This window comes from Styela clava, chromosome 15, assembly GCF_964204865.1.
Source record: "Styela clava chromosome 15, kaStyClav1.hap1.2, whole genome shotgun sequence".
NCBI classification, from domain to species: domain Eukaryota; kingdom Metazoa; phylum Chordata; class Ascidiacea; order Stolidobranchia; family Styelidae; genus Styela; species Styela clava.
In genome coordinates, this window is record NC_135264.1 from 13,635,107 (window position 1) to 13,660,210 (window position 25,104).

General features: G+C 34.0%; 2 protein-coding genes across 2 annotated transcripts; both read right to left on the reverse strand.

Moving 5' to 3' along the window:
- Positions 1-7,708: 7,708 nt before the first annotated feature.
- Positions 7,709-12,476, reverse strand: LOC120334688 (uncharacterized). Its single transcript, XM_039402194.2, has 2 exons — positions 12,193-12,476; positions 7,709-10,608 (listed from the first exon to the last, which is right to left on the reverse strand). Exons 1-2 carry the CDS (start codon positions 12,451-12,453, stop codon positions 9,310-9,312), a joined length of 1,560 nt encoding a protein of 519 aa, XP_039258128.2. The 5' UTR covers positions 12,454-12,476; the 3' UTR covers positions 7,709-9,309.
- A 2,562-nt stretch (positions 12,477-15,038) lies between these two features.
- LOC120334689 (uncharacterized) lies at positions 15,039-22,121 on the reverse strand. Its single transcript, XM_039402195.2, has 2 exons — positions 21,834-22,121; positions 15,039-18,520 (listed from the first exon to the last, which is right to left on the reverse strand). The coding sequence occupies exons 1-2, from the start codon at positions 22,089-22,091 to the stop codon at positions 17,234-17,236; spliced, it is 1,545 nt and encodes a 514-aa protein (XP_039258129.2). The 5' UTR covers positions 22,092-22,121; the 3' UTR covers positions 15,039-17,233.
- Positions 22,122-25,104: the final 2,983 nt, after the last annotated feature.

Here is a 25,104-nt window from a genome sequence, read left to right on the forward strand (position 1 = left end):
TATCACGATTGTTTTGAAATGTGCAATCCCGTTCTGAACAGAATTACTGTATGCCAATAGAATAGAATATGATGAAGTGGGCGGATCAGATTTGTTTGAAAAATCAGTCTTGTCTTTGTCAGAATATATTAAAGCTTTATAGCAATGGAAATTTCTGACATTATTTTTTTTTAATAATAACCTGAGAAAATCATTTAGCAAGGAGTGTCAAACAAATCAAATATTTGAATTGATTAAAAATTAAATATATTCCAATTTCATATTGTAAATTCTTAGTTATAGGAATAAGTTAAAATAGGTTCATCCAAAAATTTATCACTTTGAGCAATTGAAGAATCACAATATAACCAAAAAGCCTTCAATTCAATTATTAAATACTACGGTATATATAACGGAGAATGAATAAAATCATCATATCAAATTTATTGAATATACATTGATTCTATTTGTTCTCTATTGAATATGACGAATTTGGAATAAACTTGATACCAGTATTCCATAATAGAAAATGGAAGAGATGCTTTCAAACAATATACGTCAACCAAATACCTTGCTTTATTAATCTATTTAAATTCATTGTTACTAACTAGCTTACATATATGCTATTCAAAAAATAATATCAGCAGTTATTATCAAGAAGTATTTTCCAATACATGCTTAAGACCAATATTGATAATATATTCAATCTTTCTTCATATATCTAATGAATACAGTAACAACTCCCATAAACCACTGAAAATGAAAAACAATACATCTAACGTTATACGACCTACGCACATCGCCTTATAGTGTACATTGCTGTATTAGTCATCTTGGTGAATAATTGATAGTAGATCATAACTGGCCATACATAGCAGGAGACAAATCAATTCAAATGAGCTTGAATTATCATTGGCCGCATATAGGGCCATGCATGTGTACGCATATGAGTACCGACACCGTATATAAAAGCAACATTATTCCAAAAAGTACGCAACCTCATATCTATGATGCATGTTATTATATTGCATAATAAACTAAAATTGTGAGTCACTGATGATAGAGACAGGTTAGTGTTGCTGACACAAAGATGTAAAATTTTGGCACAATGGCAATTTTTGATGTTCGAAAAATGTTGATTACAAAGTAAATGTACTTGAATATGACATCTTTTAAACAAAATATATCCAGTTCGGTCTAAGCAAGACTCTTTGAACAGAATACTTATGGGTGTGGTTAGACCAGATGATCCCAAACTATATATCACACTGATTTTCCATGAAAGAGGGCCAAGTGTGCCGCAAAAGTTTTGTTTATTTATAATATGAACTAAACTTATTGTATATCCCTCTTATTGTCCATTTAAATTAACTAGATCTTTATGCTGTTCAGAACATACAACATAACACGAAATTGTAAAACAGCCATTGCGACTTTGCCATTATCAGAAATCTTTCTGTTTTTATTTGCTTCAACCACCTAGTTAGCTACTATGTGTCAACTTTATTTTATATGTGTACCCCAGCAAAATTTAGTTTTCATTCACACGTTGCAACACAAAAAAGTTTGCGAACAACTGCGTTGCACAAACTGAAACTTTACAGGTCATAAAGAGTTCCCTATTTGGTTGGTTAATGCTACCAAAATAGCCATACTATCAGTAACATACAAAAATATTTATACAACTTAAACCATAGGTTAAAGAAATTTCCCTGAGATATCCTAAAATTAATATGAATATATGCCATATACGTTTCTTTCAAACAATTTCAAATTCTAAATTACGAGGACTGACAATGGCAAATACCATACATATCAAATATGAATAATAATCAATTTGAATAATGACATATCAAACTTCCTTCTTTTGTAAGCGAATGAGAATTAGTATATTGTAAAGTTATCACCTACTGAGTTGATTTTGCCAGTTATTTGGTGACAATGAATCACTAAAAATAAAGTAAATACCGGAGAGTTTTATATAATTTCATTTGCAAATAAAAAAATTGTTTGAAAACACACATAGGCAATATAAAAGTTTTTCAGGAGCAAAACTGCTATCGAGTCTTAACTACTCTTGGTAAGAACAGGCACCCTCGCCTTTGTAAAGTGAAACTTCCTGTAAATTGAATAAACTTTCATATTTATGCACAATGAGCAATGTTTGCAGTTCAGTCGAACCAAATAAAGGTGATAATGAAACATTAACTTATTCAAAGTAAATTTCTTCAGAGTGAAACTAACAATAGATTTTATATACAGGTATTTATTCCAATAGAATGACTAATGATGTATTTAAATAGAAAGGCAGTATTTCAAAAAATTATTTTTGAAAAAAAAATTGAAATTGATCGACTCCCAATAAATATAAATAAATAACTCTCTAATAAATTTAAAATACAAAAAAGCCATGGTACTCCTGAAGTATGATGTGTACCAGGTTAGGGTTAAGCCATAATTTTATTCCAATTTTCCCTATTTTAGTTTTAGTTCGGGGACTAGCCAAGTGACTCCTGTAGTATGTACATACATAACGTTCCGGTGTCCGCCATCTTGGTTCACATACTTCGGGAGTACCAAAGTCATTGCTTCATGTCAAAATGAGTAATTATTTTGAAGCCAGTTGCATGACAAATACCATTTAGAAATGGAAAATGAATTCTCTATCCACTATTGTAAATTTGCTACCATAAACGTTCAAAGCACAGAAGTTGGACTAACAAACAAATTCCTATTTTATTACAGGTGCATTTATAGTTGACTTAGCTTAGATTTATATTAGAAATTAATGAAACTATACAATACAGAAAAGACACCTATTATTATCATATAATCTACTCGATAAAACCTACACTCTGTGATAATTATTAAAAGTTTATATAAATTAACAGATTAAAGTCTACACATAGGTACTGGAAAGATGCCAAGATCGCTCAAATCCTGGAGTTGAGAGCAGAAGTCAATAAACAATTATGTCAACTTCAACAAAGAGTGGGATGGGAGTAGAATCGAAAATCACTCTCTCAATGCAGCAATGGCTTGGAGTATGACTTTCTGAGAACTTCTCTCAGTAGCCAGACAACGCCAGTACTTATCAACTAGTAGCGCATCAACTAGTTTTACACATTCTTAGTATTGTCTGCTTGCAAGATTGCTTTCGGGATGACACAGCGCAGTGACTCTACGACTCCATTGAAATATGACAACTGAGATTGAGTCAACTCAAATCACAGACAGCGAAGTGCCAATCCTGAATTGACTCATCTTATTTTTCCTCTTTTTATCAAGACTTTTTCAATTCTTTTTGCATAAGCTTTCTATTTTTTTTTCTAGAAATCAAAACACTTTTATTTGCTTATTTTATAAAAGGCAGCATCAGGTGTTTTGTTCTCAAATATAATATCAGGATTCAGGGTAGTTCCTACCTACCATACTTCAGTGGGCGTAGCATAACAATTTTTTCATGTGTCATTCCTAACCCCCACCTGACTACGAGGCTACGCAATCCAAAAATTATGTCACTACAACGTCACAGTGACATAATAGAGCCTTTCAAACTATGTGAACTGTCATCCAAGACGCGCAGACGAGCACCCAGTTTGAACATCTATTTATCTCGTTTTCTCGTCGCAACGATCCCAATATGAGAGAGATCGATGATGTTAGTCAGTTCTTTATCGCCGGCGCCGATGCCATTACCTGATTTCGGGCGATCGAATGTATATTTGACAAGCTCTATGACGTGATTGTGATATCGTAGTGACGTAATTTTTTGATGGCGTAGTCAGATGGGGGTTAGGATTGACATATCAAAAAATCGATATGCTACGCCCACTAGAAGTATGTTAGGTACGAAACTACACGCGACCCTGAAATCATTTTTTTCATGATTCAAATTTTATTCAAAGAATATTGCATTGAAATCCACAGGTGTTATATGACTAAAGGAACAGATCATTAAAATTAGATAATAAGATACAATCATAATTTATTTACAAAATGAATACTGTATTGATCAATTTCTATATCACAAAACAAAAAAAATAAGCAAGAAAAATAAAATTCTCATAAATTTTTGAGCAAATTCACAAGACAAAAAAGATGTTATTTAAACTCTTTCTTTATGACCTAATAAACATTTCCTGCAATTCTTTCAATCTCCGATTTTACCAATGGCAATATAGAAAATCTCAAAGAAAAATTTCAAACGAGAACCGTAATGTTAGATTCGATCTCACGCTTCAGGAGTTGATGATAACAGGACTAATAATACTGACATGCAGTTAGAGCAGGAGTGGCCAACCCGCGGTTCTTCAACCGGTTTCATGCGGCTCTTTTTACCTAGGTTGTCCAAAGAAAAAAATGAGTTCCAAACTACCATTTTCGATTAAACATATTATGCTTCATGGTGCATTCTTCTTTTACGTCGAAGATGCGCCTTCATTCACTTTACTATGCAATTGTCCATTATTACGTCACAATTAAATTCTTCATTGTTGTTGAACTACAAACAGACAAAGGCTGTCATAATAGGCCATAATCGTAGACGGCGGGAACGCGCAATTCGCCATTTGGGCAAAGTAAATGAATTGCAAGTGAAAAAAAGTCACAGATTGTGTCATCGACGACTCATTTAATTCTGAGACAGATAGTTTAAAACTCCCTTCTAGTCTAAAACAAGGCTGCAACTGAGTTGAAGATGATCGTTTTTTATTACTGTATTAGGAAGACTAGCTGAAATGCGTTTTACAGTTTTAAATTAAAGAAAGGTACCATTGAGTTTAGCAAAGCATGCCAATGGTAAAATCGCCAATTTTAAACTACCGTACCTGCGCTTAGGGTACCGTATTGTCAATGTTTGGATCAACATTTTCATCTGCGAATCTGTATTTTCTACCCTAAAAGACGTGAAATCAAAGCATTGATCTTACTGACTGAAAGGACTGCTTAGATTGGCTACAACGACATACCATAATCATGTTGATTAGTGATATTTACAATAAACTAGCATGGCTCTTCGCGTTATCAAAGTACGAAATGCGGCTCTTGGTCACTTGACTGGTTGGAGGTTGGCCACCTCTGAGTTCAGGAGTTAGAGGTTTCGGTACTAATGTATTCATTGAACATTCTATAGTCTGCAGTACCAGGAATTATTTTTGTGGGTGCTCCCGAAGTATGTGCACCGGCGGTGGTGTATGTGGCGCGACGGTGTGGCTCAACGTGCTCAGCGTTAGGAATACGCTCGCCACTGCACCTCTGATTACTCTGCGTGGGTTTGCAGGTTCAAATCCCATGCAGGTATGATTATGTGCGAGAGGATTGCTGGACTCCTCGCTGCCGTAGGGTGGTTCACATAACCGCTGGTCGGTTACGGCTTCCTCCACCATCAAGTCCATGCTTCCGAAAAACAAATAATTAACTAATCCCATACCCGACATGGAATGGTAACCGGACGAGAGGCCGTAGTTCGCCATATGAATAAGCCGTTATATCGCCTTTTCTCTCCCCCGGGATAAATATGTACATCCTACCAAGTTAGGGTCATCAGGCTGTGCGCCATCTTAGTGGCACACACTGAAGGAGCACTCTTTTGTGATAATATTATAACTTTTTCTGCCGTATTGTTGTGTCTTGTATATTTTCACTAATCTTGGAATGCATTGTGCATATACATGTTCTTAATGCTCACTATTTCACAAAATAAATGATTTCCAAAACAACACAGCCTGCGTCTGTTTTAAAATATTGTGTCAAGTGGGAAGATGAGAGCTCAACTCTGTTCCGCGGTTATTTATGCACGTACGTACGTTTGGTTACAAGGAACGGCACCTGTCTTTGGAACTTGGGCGGATGTTTTTTAGGCCATGGTGGAGTTCAAAATAAGATAGGATTTGCTTTCGTTAGAGCGCTAAATGATTGTACTGCCACCCACAGCGATGGACTTATTAGCCTAGATCAGTGGCATACTTATCCATCTTATAGTACCCTAATGGCGCGGCGGTGTGGCTCAACGGGCTAAGCGGCTTGAGAATACGCTCGCCACCGCACCTCTAATTACTCTGCGTGGGTTCGCAGGTTCGAATCCCATGCAGGGATGGTTATGTGCGAGAGGATTGCTGGACTCCTCGCCGTCGTTGGGTGGTTCACGTAACCGCTGGTCGGTTACGGCTTCCTCCACCACCAAGTCCATGCTTCCGAAAACAAACAATACAGTAAAAACTAATCCCATACCCGACTTGGAATGGTAACCGGACGAGAGGCCGTGGTTCGCCATATGGATAAGCTGTCTTATCGGCTTTCCTCTCCCCCGGGATAAATATGTAAATCCTATCCTACCGTACCGGTATGATATACCATACCATACCGATAGTAAGTTTACACGCATCATCTAACATATCCAATACGGACTATAAAAACGGCGACAATTCATTCGAAGCCACCACAGCATCGCTTTTCAGGCCTCCATGCACCAGCACCCATCTGTATACCGGTACCGGTACCTGGATACAGCTTTAGGGAGGAACCTGCAAATGTGAAAGCATATTTTGCGCCCAACAGCGCCCTCGAGTGGCAACATTGCCCAACTAGCCACGCCCCCATGAAGTTTTCCGGCCCTTGAACCCATAAAAAATTTTCTATAAGTAAAGGTTCAGGTTGATTTCGACTCCATAATCAGCATACCAATAAAAATATTGGTAAAAATAAAAACTGATTATGAAATCTGGAGAGCCAGCAAAATCTTAGATAAGGTTTAGCATTGAATCACCTACAAACTGATTTACCGTATATGTTTTACGTTTCATAACCATAATTTTAATTCAAAATATTTATCCAACTACCAGTTCGGGAATGTCTGTTTTTGCGAGTTGAAAACGGTTTTATTGTTTCAGGAATTTATTTTATTTCATAAAATATCTATCTACGTACCGTTTGAACCACTTTAATGGCTATTCCTTGCAAAATTTTGAAAGTAGCAACTTAGCCAAAACTTGGACAATAAAAAAAAATTGGCTACCACTTATTCGATCCATACCTAAATTTTGGAAAAACTACTAAACTTGACAAATAGCATTCACGGAAAGATGCGGTGACTATTAGGGTACTATAAGATGGATAAGTATGCCACTGATCTAGGCTAATAAGTCCATCGCTGTGGGTGGCAGTACAATCATTTAGCGCTCTAACGAAAGCAAATCCTATCTTATTTTGAACTCCACCATGGCCTAAAAAACATCCGCCCAAGTTCCAAAGACAGGTGCCGTTCCTTGTAACCAAACGTACGTACGTGCATAAATAACCGCGGAACAGAGTTGAGCTCTCATCTTCCCACTTGACACAATATTTTAAAACAGACGCAGGCTGTGTTGTTTTGGAAATCATTTATTTTGTGAAATAGTGAGCATTAAGAACATGTATATGCACAATGCATTCCAAGATTAGTGAAAATATACAAGATACAACAATAGGGCAGAACAAGTTATAATATTATCACAAAAGAGTGCATCTTCAGTGTGTGCCACTAAGATGGCGCACAACCTGATGACCCTAACTTGGTAGGATGTACATATTTATCCCGGGGGGGAGAGGAAAGCCGATAATACGGCTTATTCATATGGCGAACTACTGCCTCTCTTCCAGTTACCATTCCATGTCGGGGATGGGATTAGTTAATTATTTGTTTTTCGGAAGCATGGACTTGATGGTGGAGGAAGCCATAACCGACCAGCGGTTACGTGAACCACCCTACGGCAGCGAGGAGTCCAGCAATCCTCTCGAACATAATCATACCTGCATGGGATTCGAACCTGCGAAATGCGGACCCACGCAGAGTAATCAGAGGTGCAGAGGCGAGCGTATTCCTAACGCTGAGCCACACCGCCGCGCCACATACACCACCGCCGGTACACATACTATGTTCAGGTTGTGCTCTATCTTGGTGCACATACTTCGGGAGCACCCACAAAAATAGTTCCTGGTACTGCAAACTATAGAATGTTCAATGAATAATTAACATGATTTAAAATAGCTCAGTTGGTACTGTAAAGTTGGAAAAGGAAAAAAACGAAAATATGTACAAAGATAAAAACATGATTGATAAATTGGCACATTCAAATATATAACCAGGGCTGATCATTTTTAATCTAAAAGTAAGTAAACTACACAAATTGGTCAGACGAAAATTTTGAATCGCCATCGTACGTTTGTGTTCACTGTTCACCTAAGTTGAATTCGTCTTTTTTTTCTTCAGTAGAGCCATATTTTCAAAAATGGAATTCGGAAATATTGTACAGGTCGTCCAAAAAGTTTCGCCCGATTTCATAGAAATAACAATTTCAAATTTGAATTAATTTTATTGAATGATAAATAGGAACTACAACATGCAACATTTATAACATCCAATTAAATAAAGGCTGACTATAAATCTTTTTTGTAATTGAAAAAAAAAATTTATTTGAATTATGAAGACTTTATAATCGGGCCAAACTTTTTGGACACCCTGTATATGACTTTTAACTCCCATTAGTTGAAAACGTATAGGTATTCGAAAACGCCCAGCCCTATATATACCGTAGTGTACATGAGGCAGAAAATAAATCATTTACCGGTAAGCATTTTGAGGCAACAACTCAGTGGAAGATTAATATTTTTTGAGCACAAATAATTGGGTAGAGCACCATACTATTTATAATATACTAAACAATTTTATATGTTTTACTGAACTTAAACTAATTACTACATCATAATAATGAAACAAGTTACCATGTTAAACACTTGAAATCAACCATGATTAGATTTAATAATCCAGATTGTTGTTTTGGTTTTTCACATTTAATTTTGAATGTTCGTTTTCTCAATTTGGTAATTACATGGCCTAAATCGTCATTGATATTAGAACATTAGTATTATTATCACTGGGAATGGCCAATTATAAACTTTTGTTTCAAGACTCTTACATAAATATGATATTGAGAAATATTATTTGAGAACAAATTATCAACTCAATCATCCATCTCTCATACAATGGGTCTCAAATTAATGGCATGATGCATAAAAACTGTGTCATAAAGTAGATTCTCTCAGAATGAAGAAAAAAATTTTGGTCCCAAATCCAAATCAGTGGTGTAGAAAAACAAATATTCATGAATGATGTCGGTATTTTTCAGCAAGTGTTCAGCAGCTACAATTTCGCTCAAAACTTCACAACGACCAAAACACCATATACATATTTGGATCTCAACTCTCAATATCTATAATTCCTGGAAGCTTTACCATATGAATTAGGTGAAGTTTCAAACACATAAAAATAATGTCCTCATCCAACTGCTTACATTATACATACTCTTGTTCTTCGTTTTCCATTGTCACATCATAATCATTTTGTTCATTCGTGTAATCAACTAGATCTTCAGTTTCTTCATTATTTTCTTCTTCTGCCTCGTTGATGGCTTCAGAAATTTTATCTTTGTGTTTTCGTAAAATATGAACTCTTACCGACAATTTTAGGCAGGAACGGAAAGTACAGAAAGCACATTTAATTCTTTTCTGTTTCCTGTGCACCGAATTAATGTGTGAATCCAGTGTATATTGCTGACCGAATGATTTTTGACAAATCTGGCAAGTCCAAGGTCGTAGTTTCTCATGCTTTGTGACAATATGACGTTCGAGACTGATGTACCAAGCAGATTCGAAATTGCAATTTCCCATGTCACATCTAAATACTTTGTCTTTACGATGGACACATTTTTCATGACGTGTCATGGATCCTTTACGTGAACATTTATAATCACATCCTTCGTATTTACACTCATGTTGTTTTAGATCTTTATGCACACACATGATATGTGTCCTCATGTGACCACTATGTGTAGTTTTATATCCACAGTCTTCGCATTCTAATATTGTTCGGCCTGGTTTTCGTCCCGTCTTCGCTTTTGTTAGTGATCGTTTTAATACTTCCGGGACAATGGTGTAACTGTCGTCCACCGTTTCAATGTCCACTTCATCTTCTTCTTCATTGGAATGAGGTTTTGCCTTGCGCTTTCTTTTAGCAGAAAATTTATCCCTCGCTTCTTCGAATATTTTTGGTTGAACGTAACTACTGAATCTCACGTCCTTACATTTGTCCTTCATGATCCGTTTGATGTTACTTGCCGCTTCTGTATATTTTAATTTTTCATCTACGGAAACTAATTCTCTGTTTCCGAAAACGACCCCATTTCTCTTTTGCCCATGAGTTGAAAAGGGATTTCCGAGGGTTTTCCCGAGCTTGCGAACACCCAGTGCTTCATGATCAATAGGATTCCTCTTTACTCCCTTCGTTGTGAATCTCGGGGGAGACGAACTTCGCAACTTTGGAATGCAATCGTATACTTCTTTGTACTTTTCGTTTTCCTCGGATCTTGGAAATTTAGAGTACCGGTACCGGTAATTCAAATATAAGATTGTGTCATCCTTTTCGCCTGTCAATTCTTCATCAATATCTATATTGCTGGGAATCAAAGATTGCTGTTGTGCATCTCCATTTTCGGTATTTGATGTGTTTGTATCTTCTCTCAGGGAAGCAAATACGTTTCTGTTGCTCATTGTTTCATTTTGGTGTTTAATTCCGTACAATCCATGTTTTTCTACCTGCAGTATCATAGTAATAAAAATAAAAATTGTGAATTCAAGATTGCTAAAAAGAATGATAAAATAAAAAATCTTCCCTAATATTATAACTGCTTCAAAATTAAATTAGAAGCTCAATATCTCTTAAAATAATTAAAAACAAAGAATAGTGAAATTTGCTTTGTATTCGCTGTGGTATTTGAAATTTCTAATATTCATCAGTTTTTTTTACTACCATGATACATATTTATGAACAATTGAACCATACAAAAAGGGGAATGCTACATGGCATAGCAATAGCCAAAAATTCAATACAGATTGAAGGGTAGGAATGGGGAGGAATTCAACAAAAAATGTTGGGAACCACTGATATATTCATATGCTACATAAGGAAAAAAGCTTTATGCAAATTAAAGCAAAAGGCATGGTAGGCTTTGCTGTCTTAGATAGGATAACCAGTAGCCTATAAACATATCAATATCAACAATTTTGAAACAAACTAATCAATATTAATGCATTCACATTTATCTTTGAGCTGAACAAATTATGCTTTTTACGTAATAATATGAATATTTTCAATACAACTAGTTAATACTAAAATAAGATTCATTGCAATTCAATAATAAAATTTTAATTAACTTATTAACTACTATTACCATAGTTCTTACAGTTTGTTGTGTGTTAGATGAATAACGAGAAATGGAAAATGAATGAACATACGAATTCAAAACAGTTTTAAAATTTCAGGTTGTTCATCCATTTTAATGCAGTATAACCTAAAACCTTTAATTAAAACGTTGGACATGAAGAAGTCATATGTATTAAATATGACATCTTTTATATAAATAATAATTCCAATTCACAAAGTATGTGAAACACTCTTATCCTGATGATGATTTGGTGAAAACAAAATTTACCTACTAAAAATAAAAAATGCTTCGACAAAAAAAAATTTGCAAATGACCCATTTGAAATGTAGCCTAAATTTTGTGTCCAATACTTGATTAATAAAGCAACGCAGAATTTCAAAGTAGAATTTAGTTTTAATTCTATTTTATTACTATAATACTTGTTTATGCACACATTACAAAAATATTTAAACTGTACAAAAGCGGAAGTGTGACTTTGACGTAACAGAAAGGATTTGTTAAATATTGAATGAATAAAGTACGCTACTTCCAGTAGGGCAAAGGGAGAAATTCACAAAAAAAGGTTGGCAACCAGTAAGAAAGAGTATTCATTTAATATATATATAAGTTCCCTAAAATCAAAGCTCTGAGCCAAACTAAAAGGTGGAAAAAAATAAACATGATCAAGCATGATAAAATAAGCAAATTCAAGTCAGTGTGTCAGGAAAAAAATTAAGAAACAAAAATAGGATTCCAATAAGTCAATTGTAAAGAAAAACTATTAGAATAGGAAATTTTTCCAGAGAATAAAAACAAAAAGCACAGATGCACATTACAAAAATTATAATCAATTAACTTAAAACGAAAAAATGTTAGCATACTTAAATGAATAATGATAGATGTACAATACGACATTTCAAACTTTATCATATATTACCTTAAGATTTCAGCATACTAAAAAGGAAATAACTCTCACCCTGGCCGTTTGTTTAGCACTCTTGACTTTGCTTTTCAGAGTCCCATATTCATCAGCTTTTGACTGCTTCCCTTCATATGAATAAGTGTTACTCGTTGAATGAAGATCATCATCCTGAAACTTCTTAGATTTTCGCTTCCTTCCTGACCGCCTCAATTTTTCAACCACAGGAGCTGAGTTCCCTGTAGGGCTGCTGTCATTCGCAGTTTCCAAATTAGATTTTGTATTGTTTAGTTTTTTGGTATTTTTTCTAGGTGACATTATGTAGTCTTAAAAATAAAATAGCATGATAATCATTATTCAAAATGTAGTTAGATAACAAAGATATGAGAAAGGCAATAGTAATGTAGAATAACATATATTTGAAAAAAAAAATTGTTTTAGGAACTTTATTTTTGCTTTTTAAAATTACAGAACTTTCACTTCGGTAACTCATGTTTTTCTTCATCACCATTATTATAGTTCAAGAGGTTATTACAGCATTGATCATTTTTATGTAACAGCGCAAGTTTTTTATTCAGCCATGGTGATCGTTAGATTGGTAACTTCAGGCTGTGAGTTTCAGATTTACAGATTTATTGAACATGAAAATATTTAAGAAAAAATTTAAGAAAAAAAATCCTACAAAACAAGTACACACTTGAGTAATTAGCCTATCTAACATTAATTCATTAATATTGTACAATTTCAGAGATTTAAATATTGGCTTATCAAGCTTATAATAGTATTATATTCATATATTGAATACAGAAATAAGGCTGTAGAAAAAGTATTTGCAAATTCTGCAACCAAAATAAGAATAACTGCTTTGAAACTCTTTAGAAGATACTGTAGTGCAAGCAGCACCGGATTAACCATTAAACAATATAAGCACGTGCTTAGGGCACCAAGCAAAGAGGGGCACCACAGAAATTTTAGAGTAGAATTTTATATATTTTATCGGTGTTTATTAAAATATTACGAGTTCACCAGACGACTCAATCTTTAAAATGTTCGCTTATTTTTTGTCTTCAAGTATCATATTAACCTTCTTTATTAAAAATACACACTGAGACACGAAATGGTCACACGAGTAGTTTTTTTAATTGTTGTTGTTTTTTCTTCCTAGTATTCTCCTTGTTGCTGCATTTTGTTTTAAAAATACTTCTTTTCTCTTCAACAATTGGACCAATGAATTATTAGCATTATGTGGCGGTTCCATGATCGCATTTCAAGGATCTAGGGGTCAGCAAAGTCTGGAGTTTTTTGATAAGGTAGACCAGGGTGGTTCAAACCCTGTCATGCTGATACATTCCGTGCGGTCTACAAAACAATTTTAGCGTATATTTGTATCTAATAGCAGAACGTGTTTTTAGCTATTTCAACTGGGGTTGGGATCCCAAGATTAAACTTAGACGAACTTGGTTGTTATTTGACGATGGCACTAAGCTTGCTCTCGCTGCAAGTTTTTCAATTACTCAAATATAACAATTCGTAATAAAATGAGTGTCACAAGAAAGGTGACATAGGGAAAACACAGCGAGAACGTATTTCGTTGCCCATCACACAGTGCAGCAGTGAGATGCGGAAAATACAGCGGTAATTCTCTGGAATTAATTTTAAAATAACTGAAGGCTTTATATATCTTTTTTCAAAGAACGCCACCCACGCTACATAATAATAGTCTAATTAGAACGGTAAAATCTCTTAGTTTATTAAATTTAAAGGGAGTAAACTCCTTTCGATCACTTTTGAATTTTCTCCCACTTGCGGCCAGAAACCTTGAACCACACTGAGGTAGACTACTAGGTACCGATAAAATTTCTGTATGTCCACGTTCCTGCACTTACACAGCCACCCTCCAGCACTCTCAGACTCTGGCAATAATAATTTCAGAATTTTCAATTTATTAGGTTAGGTTGTAGGTACCGGTACCGTACAAGGTTGGACTAATGGATTACGGTTTCACATGTCCTGCAGTGATTTGCAATGGTTAACTTATTGCTATATTATTATTATTAATATAATAAAGTTATATAGAACTATCATATCTAGTCAGCGAAAGGGAGCAGGCATGCAGGAAAGCAGATGAGCGAATGTCCAGGTGATGAGCCATTTTTTGACTGGCATAATTTTTTGCCTTACAATTACAACTTGTCATATTGCCAAAATGAAGTTTAACTACAAAAAATGCTTCTAAGCGATGCCTTGCGAACGACACGATAAAAATACCTTTATGCTGAATAATGATATTACCGACATATAAATCGGAATCCTTGAGAAAAGCGAAAACAGGCCGGTGACAGCAATGTGCAATAAAAGCCCTAATCGGGTGATCACGTGACCCGTTCTTCCACATGTTTACAGCTTCAGCAAATATCGAAAATCAGTTCATGGCTTGCACATACTTTCAAAATTTCATAAATATATTATTTCAAATGCATGAATTTGGTATAGAAACATATTAATAGGGAATTATGAAACGTCATCGAGATGTCGCCAAAGGTTCACAAATCTGCAAGAGCCACCAATAATACGCTTGAAATTTTTTCAACTCCATTATCAGTAAAAATGCGATGCATCAACAATAACCTATACCTATATTTTATTTTACGTATAAATGAAATATGAATAATAAGTTCATCGGTAAAACGCGAATAAGGAAAAGTTCAGACAACTTTTCCTTATTCCATAGGTGTTGTTCTTGTTTCATCGGATTGAAAACATCGAAATTTACGAATAATGTGTCGCTAAAAACTTCAGTTTCAATCAGGAATTAACTCGCATTTGCACTGAGCAGCATTCAATATATATTAAATATATTGACTGACAGTTGACACACTATTTTAATTCAGAAATAGACTGTATTGTTTTGAAAATCATTTATTATGTGAATTAGTGAGCACTAAGAATATGTATATGCACAATGCATTCCAAGATTAGTGAAAATATACAAGATACAACAATACCGCAGAACGAGTTATAATTATCACAAGTGTAGTTCCTGGTACTGCAAATTTTAGAATGTTCAATTATTAACATGATTTAAAATGACTTAGTTGGTACTGTAAAGCTGGAATAGAAAAAAAGAAAATATGTACAAAGATAAAAACATGATTGATAAATTGGCACATTCAACAAAGATAACCAGAGCTGGGCATTTCAAATCGAATAGTATATTATTCGAATTGGTCACACAAAAATCTAAAATCGCCACCATCTTGTATGTTTACAATGACCTAAGGTTAATTTGTCAATTTTTTTCATCGAAGCCATATTTTTAAAATGCAATTTTGACCTATGAGTTTTTTTACGAGTGAGTTGTTGATTAAACGTTATATTGTGTGAACGTTCAGCGAAATGTCTGAGTGACAGATTCTAGCTTTTCAGAAATTTAAAAGTCATATGCAATTTTATAATCTTCTCAGTATTTGGGATTAAATTTCAAACCAAAAAAATTTCAATTCTGGAATCATTCAGATTTTAGAGTATTTGGAAATGCCAGCCTTATATATAACAAGATAAAAATGTACATGAGGCAGAAAATATCTCATTCAAGCATTTTAGGGGAATCACTCAGTGGAATAATATTACCTTTTGAGCAAAAATATTTGGGTCTAGTAGCACCATACTATTCATAATATACTAAAAATTTTATCTGGTAATGCTTTCAGAAAAGGTTTTTCATTGAATTTAAACTAATTATTCCACCATAGCAAAAAAACAAGTTACCATGAAAACAAAACCACTTGAAATCATCCGCGATAAAATTCAATCATCCTGATTTTTTTTTGTTTAAAATTGGTTTTTAAATTAAAATATTAAATGTAATTATTTTTGAATGTTCGTTTCCTAAATTTGGTAATTTTATGGCCTTAATTAATGTTGTATTTGTTCATTAGTATTATTATTAGATTGGCCAATAATAAACTTTTGCAACAAGACTTCTACATGAATATGACATTGGGAAATATTATTTGTAAACAAATTATCTCTCACATTATGGGTCTTAAATTAATGTCACTTGACACGATGCATTAAAACTGTGTAATGAAGTACAGGTGCTACCATAGTATGTGCAACAAAATGGCGGACACCTGAACATAGTATGTGTACCGGGTTAGGGTTAGGCCATAATTTTATTCCAATTTTCTTTCTATTACGAGTTTGGGGACGAGTGACTCCCATAGTATTTGTACCTGAAATTATGGCCTAACCCTGACCTGGTACACATACTACGTTGCAGTGTCCGGCATCTCGTTGCACATACTACGGGAGTAACAAAGTACATTGGTTTAATAGTATGAGGAAAAATTTTGGTCCTAAATGCACATAAGTGGTGTAGAAAAACAAAATTTAGTTTAGGTTAATTGATTCATTTTAAAAGTCAAAATATTATACATATTCATGTCAAGAATGTTTAAATCTTGGTTCGGGTAACAGTTGGCATATATATCATTATTTTTCAGCAAGCTGTATACTTGAATTCTGAATTGAATAGCGTGGAGTGACACAAATTTTATACAGCATAATTATGGGTTTTTCTAACCCGAACATGGCTCTGCAAAAGTAGTCTGGTAACGAGCGATTATAGTTTGAGCAGACCGGAATCTTTCCGCTCCCAACTAATTTATTACACACGGGGTGGAGTGGCAGGCATGGGATTGAACTGAAGATTTTAACCAGCGATGCAGTCATCATTAAGTCTAGTGTCTTGCTCTAAAAGCCACAGAGACCAAAACGGTACTCCCATAATGTGTGTACCAGGTTGAGCCATAATTTTATGCCGATTTACCTTATTTTGTTCTAATAAGAGGTCGAGCCTGTTTGTGTTAGCCAAGTGAATATACCCCCTGCCCATACGTTCATTCCCTTTATACAACTTGATGTAAAATAGGCAAACAAAATTAGTTACATCCATATTGGTGCACACATTTCTGGAGCACCACCAAAACACCCTACATATTTGGATCCCAATATCCATAATTATTGAGAGCTTTACCATATGAATTAGGTGAAGTTTCAAACTCACAGAAATAATGTCTCTATCCAACTGCTAACATTATGCACACTCTTGTTCTTTGATTTCCATTGTCACATCATAATCATTTTGTTCATTCGTGTAATCAACTAGATCTTCAGTTTCCTCATTATCTTCTTCTTCTGCCTCGTTGATAGCTTCAGAAATTTTATCTTTGTGTCTTCGTAAAATATGAGCTCTTACTGACATTTTTGTGCAAGAACGGAACGTACAAAATGCACATTTAATTCTTTTCTGTTTCCTGTGCACCGAATTAATGTGCGAATCCAGTGTATATTGCTGACCGAATGATTTTCGACAAATCTGACAGGTCCAAGGTCGTAGTTTTTCATGCTTTGTGACAATATGTCTTTCAAGACTGATGTACCAAGCGGATTCGAAATTGCAATTTTCTATGTCACATCTAAATACTTTGTCTTTACGATGGACACATTTTTCATGACGTGTCATGGATCCTTTACGTGAACATTTATAATCACATCCTTCGTATTTACACTCATGTTGTTTTAGATCTTTATGCACACACATGATATGTGTCCTCATGTGACCACTATGTGTAGTTTTATATCCGCAGTCTTCGCATTCTAATATAGTTCGGCCTGGTTTTCGTCCCGTCTTCATTTTTGTTAGTGATCGTTTTAATACTTCCGGGACAATGGTGTTACTGTCGTCCACTGTTTCAATGTCTACCTCATCTTCTTCTTCATTGGAATGAGGTTTTGCCTTGCGCTTTCTTTTAGCAGAAAATTTATCCCTCGCTTCTTCGAGTATTTTTGGTTGAACGTAACTACTGAATCTCACATCCTTACATTTGTCCTTCATGATCCTTTTGATGTTACTTGCCGCTTCTGTATATTTTAATTTTTCATCTACGGAAACTAATTCTCTGTTTCCGAAAACGACTCCGTTTCTCTTTCGCCCGTGAGTTGAAAAGGGATTTCCGAGGGTTTTCCCGAGCTTGCGAACACCCATTGCTTCATGATTAATACGACTCTTCTTTACTCCCTTTGTTGTGAATCTCGGGGGAGACGAACTTCGCAACTTTGGAATGCAATCGTATACTTCTTTGTACTTTTCGTTTTCCTTGGATCTTGGAAATTTAAAGTAATTCAAATATAAGTCTGTGTCATCCTTTTCGCCTGTTAATTCTTTATCAATATCTATATTACTGGGAATCGAAGATTGCTGTTGTGCATCCCCATTATTAGTATTTAATGTGTTTGCATCTTCTCTCAGGGAAGCAAATATGTTTCTGTTGCTCATTGTTTCATTTCGGTGTTTAATTCCATACAATCCTCGTTTTTCTACCTGCAATATCATAATAATAAAAATAAGAATTGTGAATTCAAGATTGCTAAAAAGGATGATGGAATAAAAAAATCTTGCATAATATTATAACTGCTTCAAAATTAAATTAGAAGCTCAAAATCTCATAAAATAATTAAGATCAAGGAATATTGAAATCGTACCAATAGTAAATGAGTGTATAAGAAGGAACATACTGGGATTTCCACCTTATTAAGGAGGAATTTTACCGTTTCGGGGTAAGGAATTTTGATTCGTATTCTCTGTAGTATTACTAACATTATTTAATTTTAATTATTATTAAAATGCATATTCATGAACATATCATAAACTACTTGAACTATACAAAAAAGAGGAGTGCGACATGGCATAGCATTAGGTAATGATCTATCACAGACTGGAGGAATAAGTATAGATGGATAAAAGATGTGTGCTCGCTATTTGATATTCTCATTAGGGATGGGCACTATCGAATAATTTACTATTCTAGAATAGTTAAATCTAATCCAGAATACAGAATCCTATTCTATTTTTCATACTTGTTCAAATAGTGGGAATTTCCACATTGCTGGATTTCGATGTTAAAAAATTGTAAATGTATTATTTATTTGAAAGTGTCCTGAACATTGGATTTCATTTGATACTAAACAGGCATTTCCCAGGACAATAAAATTTAAGAATATTACAATATTTTGTGCCTTCCAATCGTTCCAATTGTATGTAATCCCTAATTACTGATATGCTAAATTAAGACACGCTTTACACAATTTAATAGTAAGCGGCTGAATACAAAAATATATAGGAAACGGCGATAAATCTTTTTTTTTTATTAATGTTAGTCTGCCGAGTGTAACATACACGCTGAGAGTTAATCAGATGCAGGACCAGCGTGTGGCCTGCAACCTATGCGGCCGTTGTAATTATTAAATTTAACCACTATTAATTGAAATCAACTTTTTATTCTGTGCGAGCAAGACTCGTGAAATACCAAGTTTCCGTAAACGCGATTTCGTACTTAGTTGTTAGGTAATATAACATCTAAAGAATAATTCATTTTCTATGATTATCGTTAAATATCATTATCTACCCAGACTTGGCCCTACTCAAACTCAACACGTCACTATCTTCGCCAGATGTGGCAATTTTTTTTAAATTTATCGGCAACTTAAATACTGCAAACACTCGATCAAACGTGCGTCTATCTTGAACGATAAAAACGGACAGAAAATATGTTTACTTTTGAAAGTGAAATTTAAATGTGACAGATTTTCGCGTTTTGCGATATACCAGAAAAAAATAGTATAATAAAATTATTTGAAAATGTTTGATCCAAATTAATCGCAAGTAACATTTAACACCTTGGCATTTTTTGGGAAAACTCACAGTTCGCGAAAATCATTTAACGGTAATGTAAATTGAAGCAAGGCACGCCTGTAAAAATTGAACGTCGCTGCAGTCAGTTTATCGGAATGTCACGAGTCGGCACAAATAATTATTATTATACGCAACTAGATAGTAAAGCGGAAAATGCAATAATGGTGCAATAACGACTCTTCGCTGTGATGTGTTCATCGCTGTAGTCTTGTTATGAATATGCCGGGCGAGATAATTCGAATACTTTGGGATTCGAATCCTCGGGATTCGATATTCTATATTGCCCATCCCTAATTCTCAGAACACACAAAAAACAATATTTGATGGTCGCCACATTTGACTTGGACATACAGAATTATGCCGAACTTTTAGTGCGATCAGAGTTATGCGTGTATAAGCCGACCCCTCAGTTTAGCAACTTTTTTTTGAGTTCTGAACTCGGCGAGGATATACAGTAGCAGGAATAGGGAGGAATAAAGAGTTTCAATTGGAGGATTTCAACATAAAAGGTTGTGGTTCCACTGATATATAGAGTATGAATAAATAGTAGTTTACTAGTGAAGTTGGGAATGCAACAAATTATAAACATCCATCATTCTATTACCTATGTTAGGATACAGTACAGAATTTCGAGGGGCATGGTAGGCTATGCTGGTTGTCCAATTTAAAAAAAAAAGGGATTAACATATCAACAATTTTAAAATAACCTGATCAATTTTATTGCATTCATATTTATATTAGCCGTAAACAAGCTTGACATTTTACTTTTTCTGTGATAATACGAATATTTTGAATGTGATTAATTGAAATATATTGCTATCCAATCAATGAATGAATTGTTTTTCATAAACAGTGTGCCAGTCGAGTTTCACGAATTAAATTGTGTGTTGCATAGATACTGAATAAATGAAAAGTGAATGAATATACAAATTCAAAATTGTTTTAAAATTTAAGTTGTGCACTCATTTTGATATAGAATACCTTCCTCATCAATACGTTGTACATAAATAACGATATATATTAAATATGACATCTCGTATATAATTAATAGTTCCATGACAAACAATATATGAAACACTCTCATCCCAATGATGATTTTGTGAAAACAAAATTTACTGAAAATAAAGAAAGATTTGACAAAAAAAAATTAGCAAATGACCCATTTTACATGTACACTTTGTGCCCAATACTTGATTAATGAAGCAACGTAGAATTTCTTCCTCAGAGAAATTCTGCCGTTCTTGGGGCCATTCATAGGGGCAAATTCTGTTTCTGTAGTATTACCAATATTATTTAGCTTTAATTCTATTTTATTACTATATTACTTATATTTATGCACACATTATAAATTATTTAAACTGTACGTTAGCGAGTGTGACTTTGGCGTAACAGAAAGGATTTGTTAAATATTGAATAAATGAAGTATGCTACTTCCAGTAGGGCGAAGGAAGGAAATTAACAAAAATGTTAGGCAACCAGTGAGAAAGACTATTGATCCAATATATATACAATTTCAATACAATCAAAGGGTGACCGTACATTTGAACCCATGTACATTTGAACCCATGGGTTAGGTTTAGTAAATGTATTGTAATGTATTGTAAATGTATTGTATTGTAATTCAAATGTAATGGAACCCAATCAAAGTATTGAACCCATCTGCAAGTACAAAAAGTTTGATGAACATGACCAGGCATGAGAAATAAAAAACGAATCCAATTCAATGGTGTCAGGATGAAAGGCTAGGTAAAAATAGGATTCTGATAAGTGAAATATAAGAAAAAAAACAGTTAGAATAGAAAATTCCGAGGGGGTATAAAACAGAGAATTAAAGTTCAGATGCACAACGTTTGTAACAAAAGTTATAATATATTAACTAAAAATGGAAGATTTTAGCATACTAAAGTGAAAATATTTCTGGAAGACATACAGTATGACTCACCTTGACTGGTTTCGCATTCTTGGCTTTGCTTTTCCTGGTCCAATATTCATCAATAATGAAATGGATGTTACTTGTGGACTGAAAATCATCATGAAACTTCCTTGATTTTCTTACCCTGCCTGATCGTCTCGGGCTTATATTTGATTGATTCAAATTATCAATCACAGGAGCAGAATTCTTAGTTGGGCTGCTGTCATTTTCAGATTCCAAACTAGGTTTGGTATTGTTCAACTCGTTTGTATTTTTTGTAGGTGACATTATCTTGCCTTATAAAAATTTAAAAAAAAAATAGCATGAAATTCGTTATTTGAATATAGTCAACGAGAATTGATATGAGAATAGTGAATGGTACGATGGTGTAAAAGTAGGCTAGCTCAATTTAAAATACAATAGTACTATAGTACAATTGATAATTGAATAAAAAAAAAAAATTTGTGAAATTGAGGATCAGATATTTCTAATTTTTAAACAACTTTTCTATAAAATACTTAAGTGAATATAGATTCAAACTCTGATCAAAAAACCAGTGCAAAAAGTGTTATTTTTATTTCCTAATTTTTTCAATTATAAGTTTTCTTAAAATTTCAGTAGCCCTCCTCGGCGGATTGTTTTATATTTAGTAATTAGGGATGGGCAATATAGAATACCGAATCCGGAGGATTCGAATCCCAAAGTATTCGAATCCAACGGGATCCTATATCAGGATTCGGTTTCCGCCTTTCCGGCGCCATGCGGCAATTTTTGTATTTCGGGTTTCTAATTTATCAATTAAAGACGAGCGTTTTTTCTCGCGTGGATATCGAACGAGCGTTTTTTCTCGCGTGGAAATCTCTCTCGTTTAAAATTACTTGCGTCTGCTCATAAAGTCGGTAAACATCAAACACTGTAATCTCAATCGGCATATTCAGAACAAGAAGTCGGCGAAGACTCGTTATTGCAACATTTTTGCGTTTTACTGATTTGCTTTAGTGCATAGCTAACGCATAATATTAATAATTATTTGTGCCGACTTACTAGCGATAATCGGATTGCAACAATCTTTAATAGTTTACAGACGTGCCTTGCTTCATTTTACATTAAATGATATCTCGCGACTTGCGAGTTTTCTCAAAAAATGATGCATGTAAACAAAAGCCAGGTGTTCAATGTTATAACATTGCTTGCGATTAATTTAGATCAAATATTATTTACGAATAATTTTATTACACCATTTCCGAAATACAAAGTTATATCGCAATACGCGAAAATCTGTCACATTTAAATTCCACTCTCAATACATTACATTTCTTTCGGTCCTTTCCTATCGTTCAAGATAGACGAAGTTGCCGCATCTGGCGTAGATAATGACGTATTGAGTTTAATTAGGGCCAAGTCTGTGTAGATAATATTCTGTAACGATAATCATAGAAAATGAATTCGTCTTTAGATGTTATCACCTAATAACTAAGTACACCATTTTCCGAAATACAAAGTTATATCGCAATACGCGAAAATCTGTCACATTTGAATATCACTCTCAAATGATTACCGGTACATATTTTTCGGTCCGTTCCTATCGTTCAAGATAGACGCACGTTTGATCGAGTGTCTGTAGTATTTAAGTTGCCGATAAATTTGAAGAAAAAGTTGCCGCATCTGGCGAAGATAGTGACGTATTGAGTTTAAGTAGGGCCAAGTCTGGGTAGATAATGATAATCATAGAAAAGGAATTAGTCTTTAGATGTTATTACCTAATAACTAAGTACGAAATCGCGTTTACGGGAACTTGGTTTTACGAGTCTTGCTAGCACAGAATAAAAAATTGATTTTGATATAATATAGTGGTTAAATTTAATATTTCACAACGGCCGCATAGGTTGTAGTGGCCACACGCTGGTCCTGCATCTAATTAATTCTCAGCGGGTATGTTTTAGTAAACTCGGCAAACTAACATTGAAAATGATTTACGCCCTTTCATATCTATTTTTGTATTTAACCGCTTACTATTAAAGTGTGTAAAGCGTGTCTTAATTTAGCATTTCAGTATTAAGGGATTACATACATTTGGAACAATTGAAGGAAAAAATATTGTAATATTCCTAAATTTTATTGTCCTGGGAAATGCCTGTTTAATATCAGATGGAAACAAATGTTCAGGACATTTCCAAATAAAAGATAATTTCGTAGTAATACATTTACAATTGTGTGGAAATTCCCACTATTTGAATAAGTATGAAAATAGAATAGGATTCGGTATTCTGGATTCGATTTAACTATTCTAGAATATTCTAGAATAGTAAATTATTCTATATTGCCCATCCCTATTAGTAATAATCATATTCCTAACAGTTTCATGCTAGTGCTGCACTTTTCAGTTCCCCAAATTTGGTCAACATATTGTAATGCAAAAATAAAATAGAAAATAATAATATTTCAATTTGAATTCATTAAAATCAACTTTTTTGAAAATAATTTTGAAAATACGCTGTGATTCTGATTAAACTATATTTTATATAATATTTTATAAGACTGCAGGATTGCGAAGTAAGAACAGCCTAATACTGAAAAACACAAACAATAAATTTTTTCTCATATTTTACTTTCCATGTTTACAGCTTTTCATAGCAAGCTAGATCAGTAACCCATGTTTTTTTTCATCACCATATTAAGGTTCAAGAGGTAATTACAGCATTGGTGTGATCATTAAAAATTATTATTTCTTTCAGCTGAACCAAAAATAATTTCATAATCATAATTCATAGGGACGTTTTTTATACAGTCATGGTTACCGCCAGATTGTTAACCTCTGGCTTCGAGTTTCAGATTTATTGAACATGAAAATAATTCAGCAAAGATTTGAGAAAAAATTAAAAATCCTACAAAAAACTTACACACTTCTGTAATTAGCCTATCTAACGTTAATTTATTAATATTCTACAGTTTGTGAAATTCAAATATTGGCCTATCACTGTATCAAGCTTATAACAGTGTTATATTCATATACCTGTATAATGTACCGTAGGTACTGAATACACAATAAAACTGTGGAAAAAGTATTTGCAAATTACCATATGCAACCAAAATAAGAATAACTGCTTAAAATAACTATTTAGAAAATACTGTAGGCCTATGTTAAAAATATATCTCCATGCATCTGTTGATGCACTTACATAGCCACCCTCCTGCTCTCCAGGCCAGTCTGTCAGCACTGTGGTTGACTGGTGATAATAGTTTCAGAATTTCAATTTAATACCGGTAGGTTACAAGGTTAAACTACTGGCAGACTGGATTA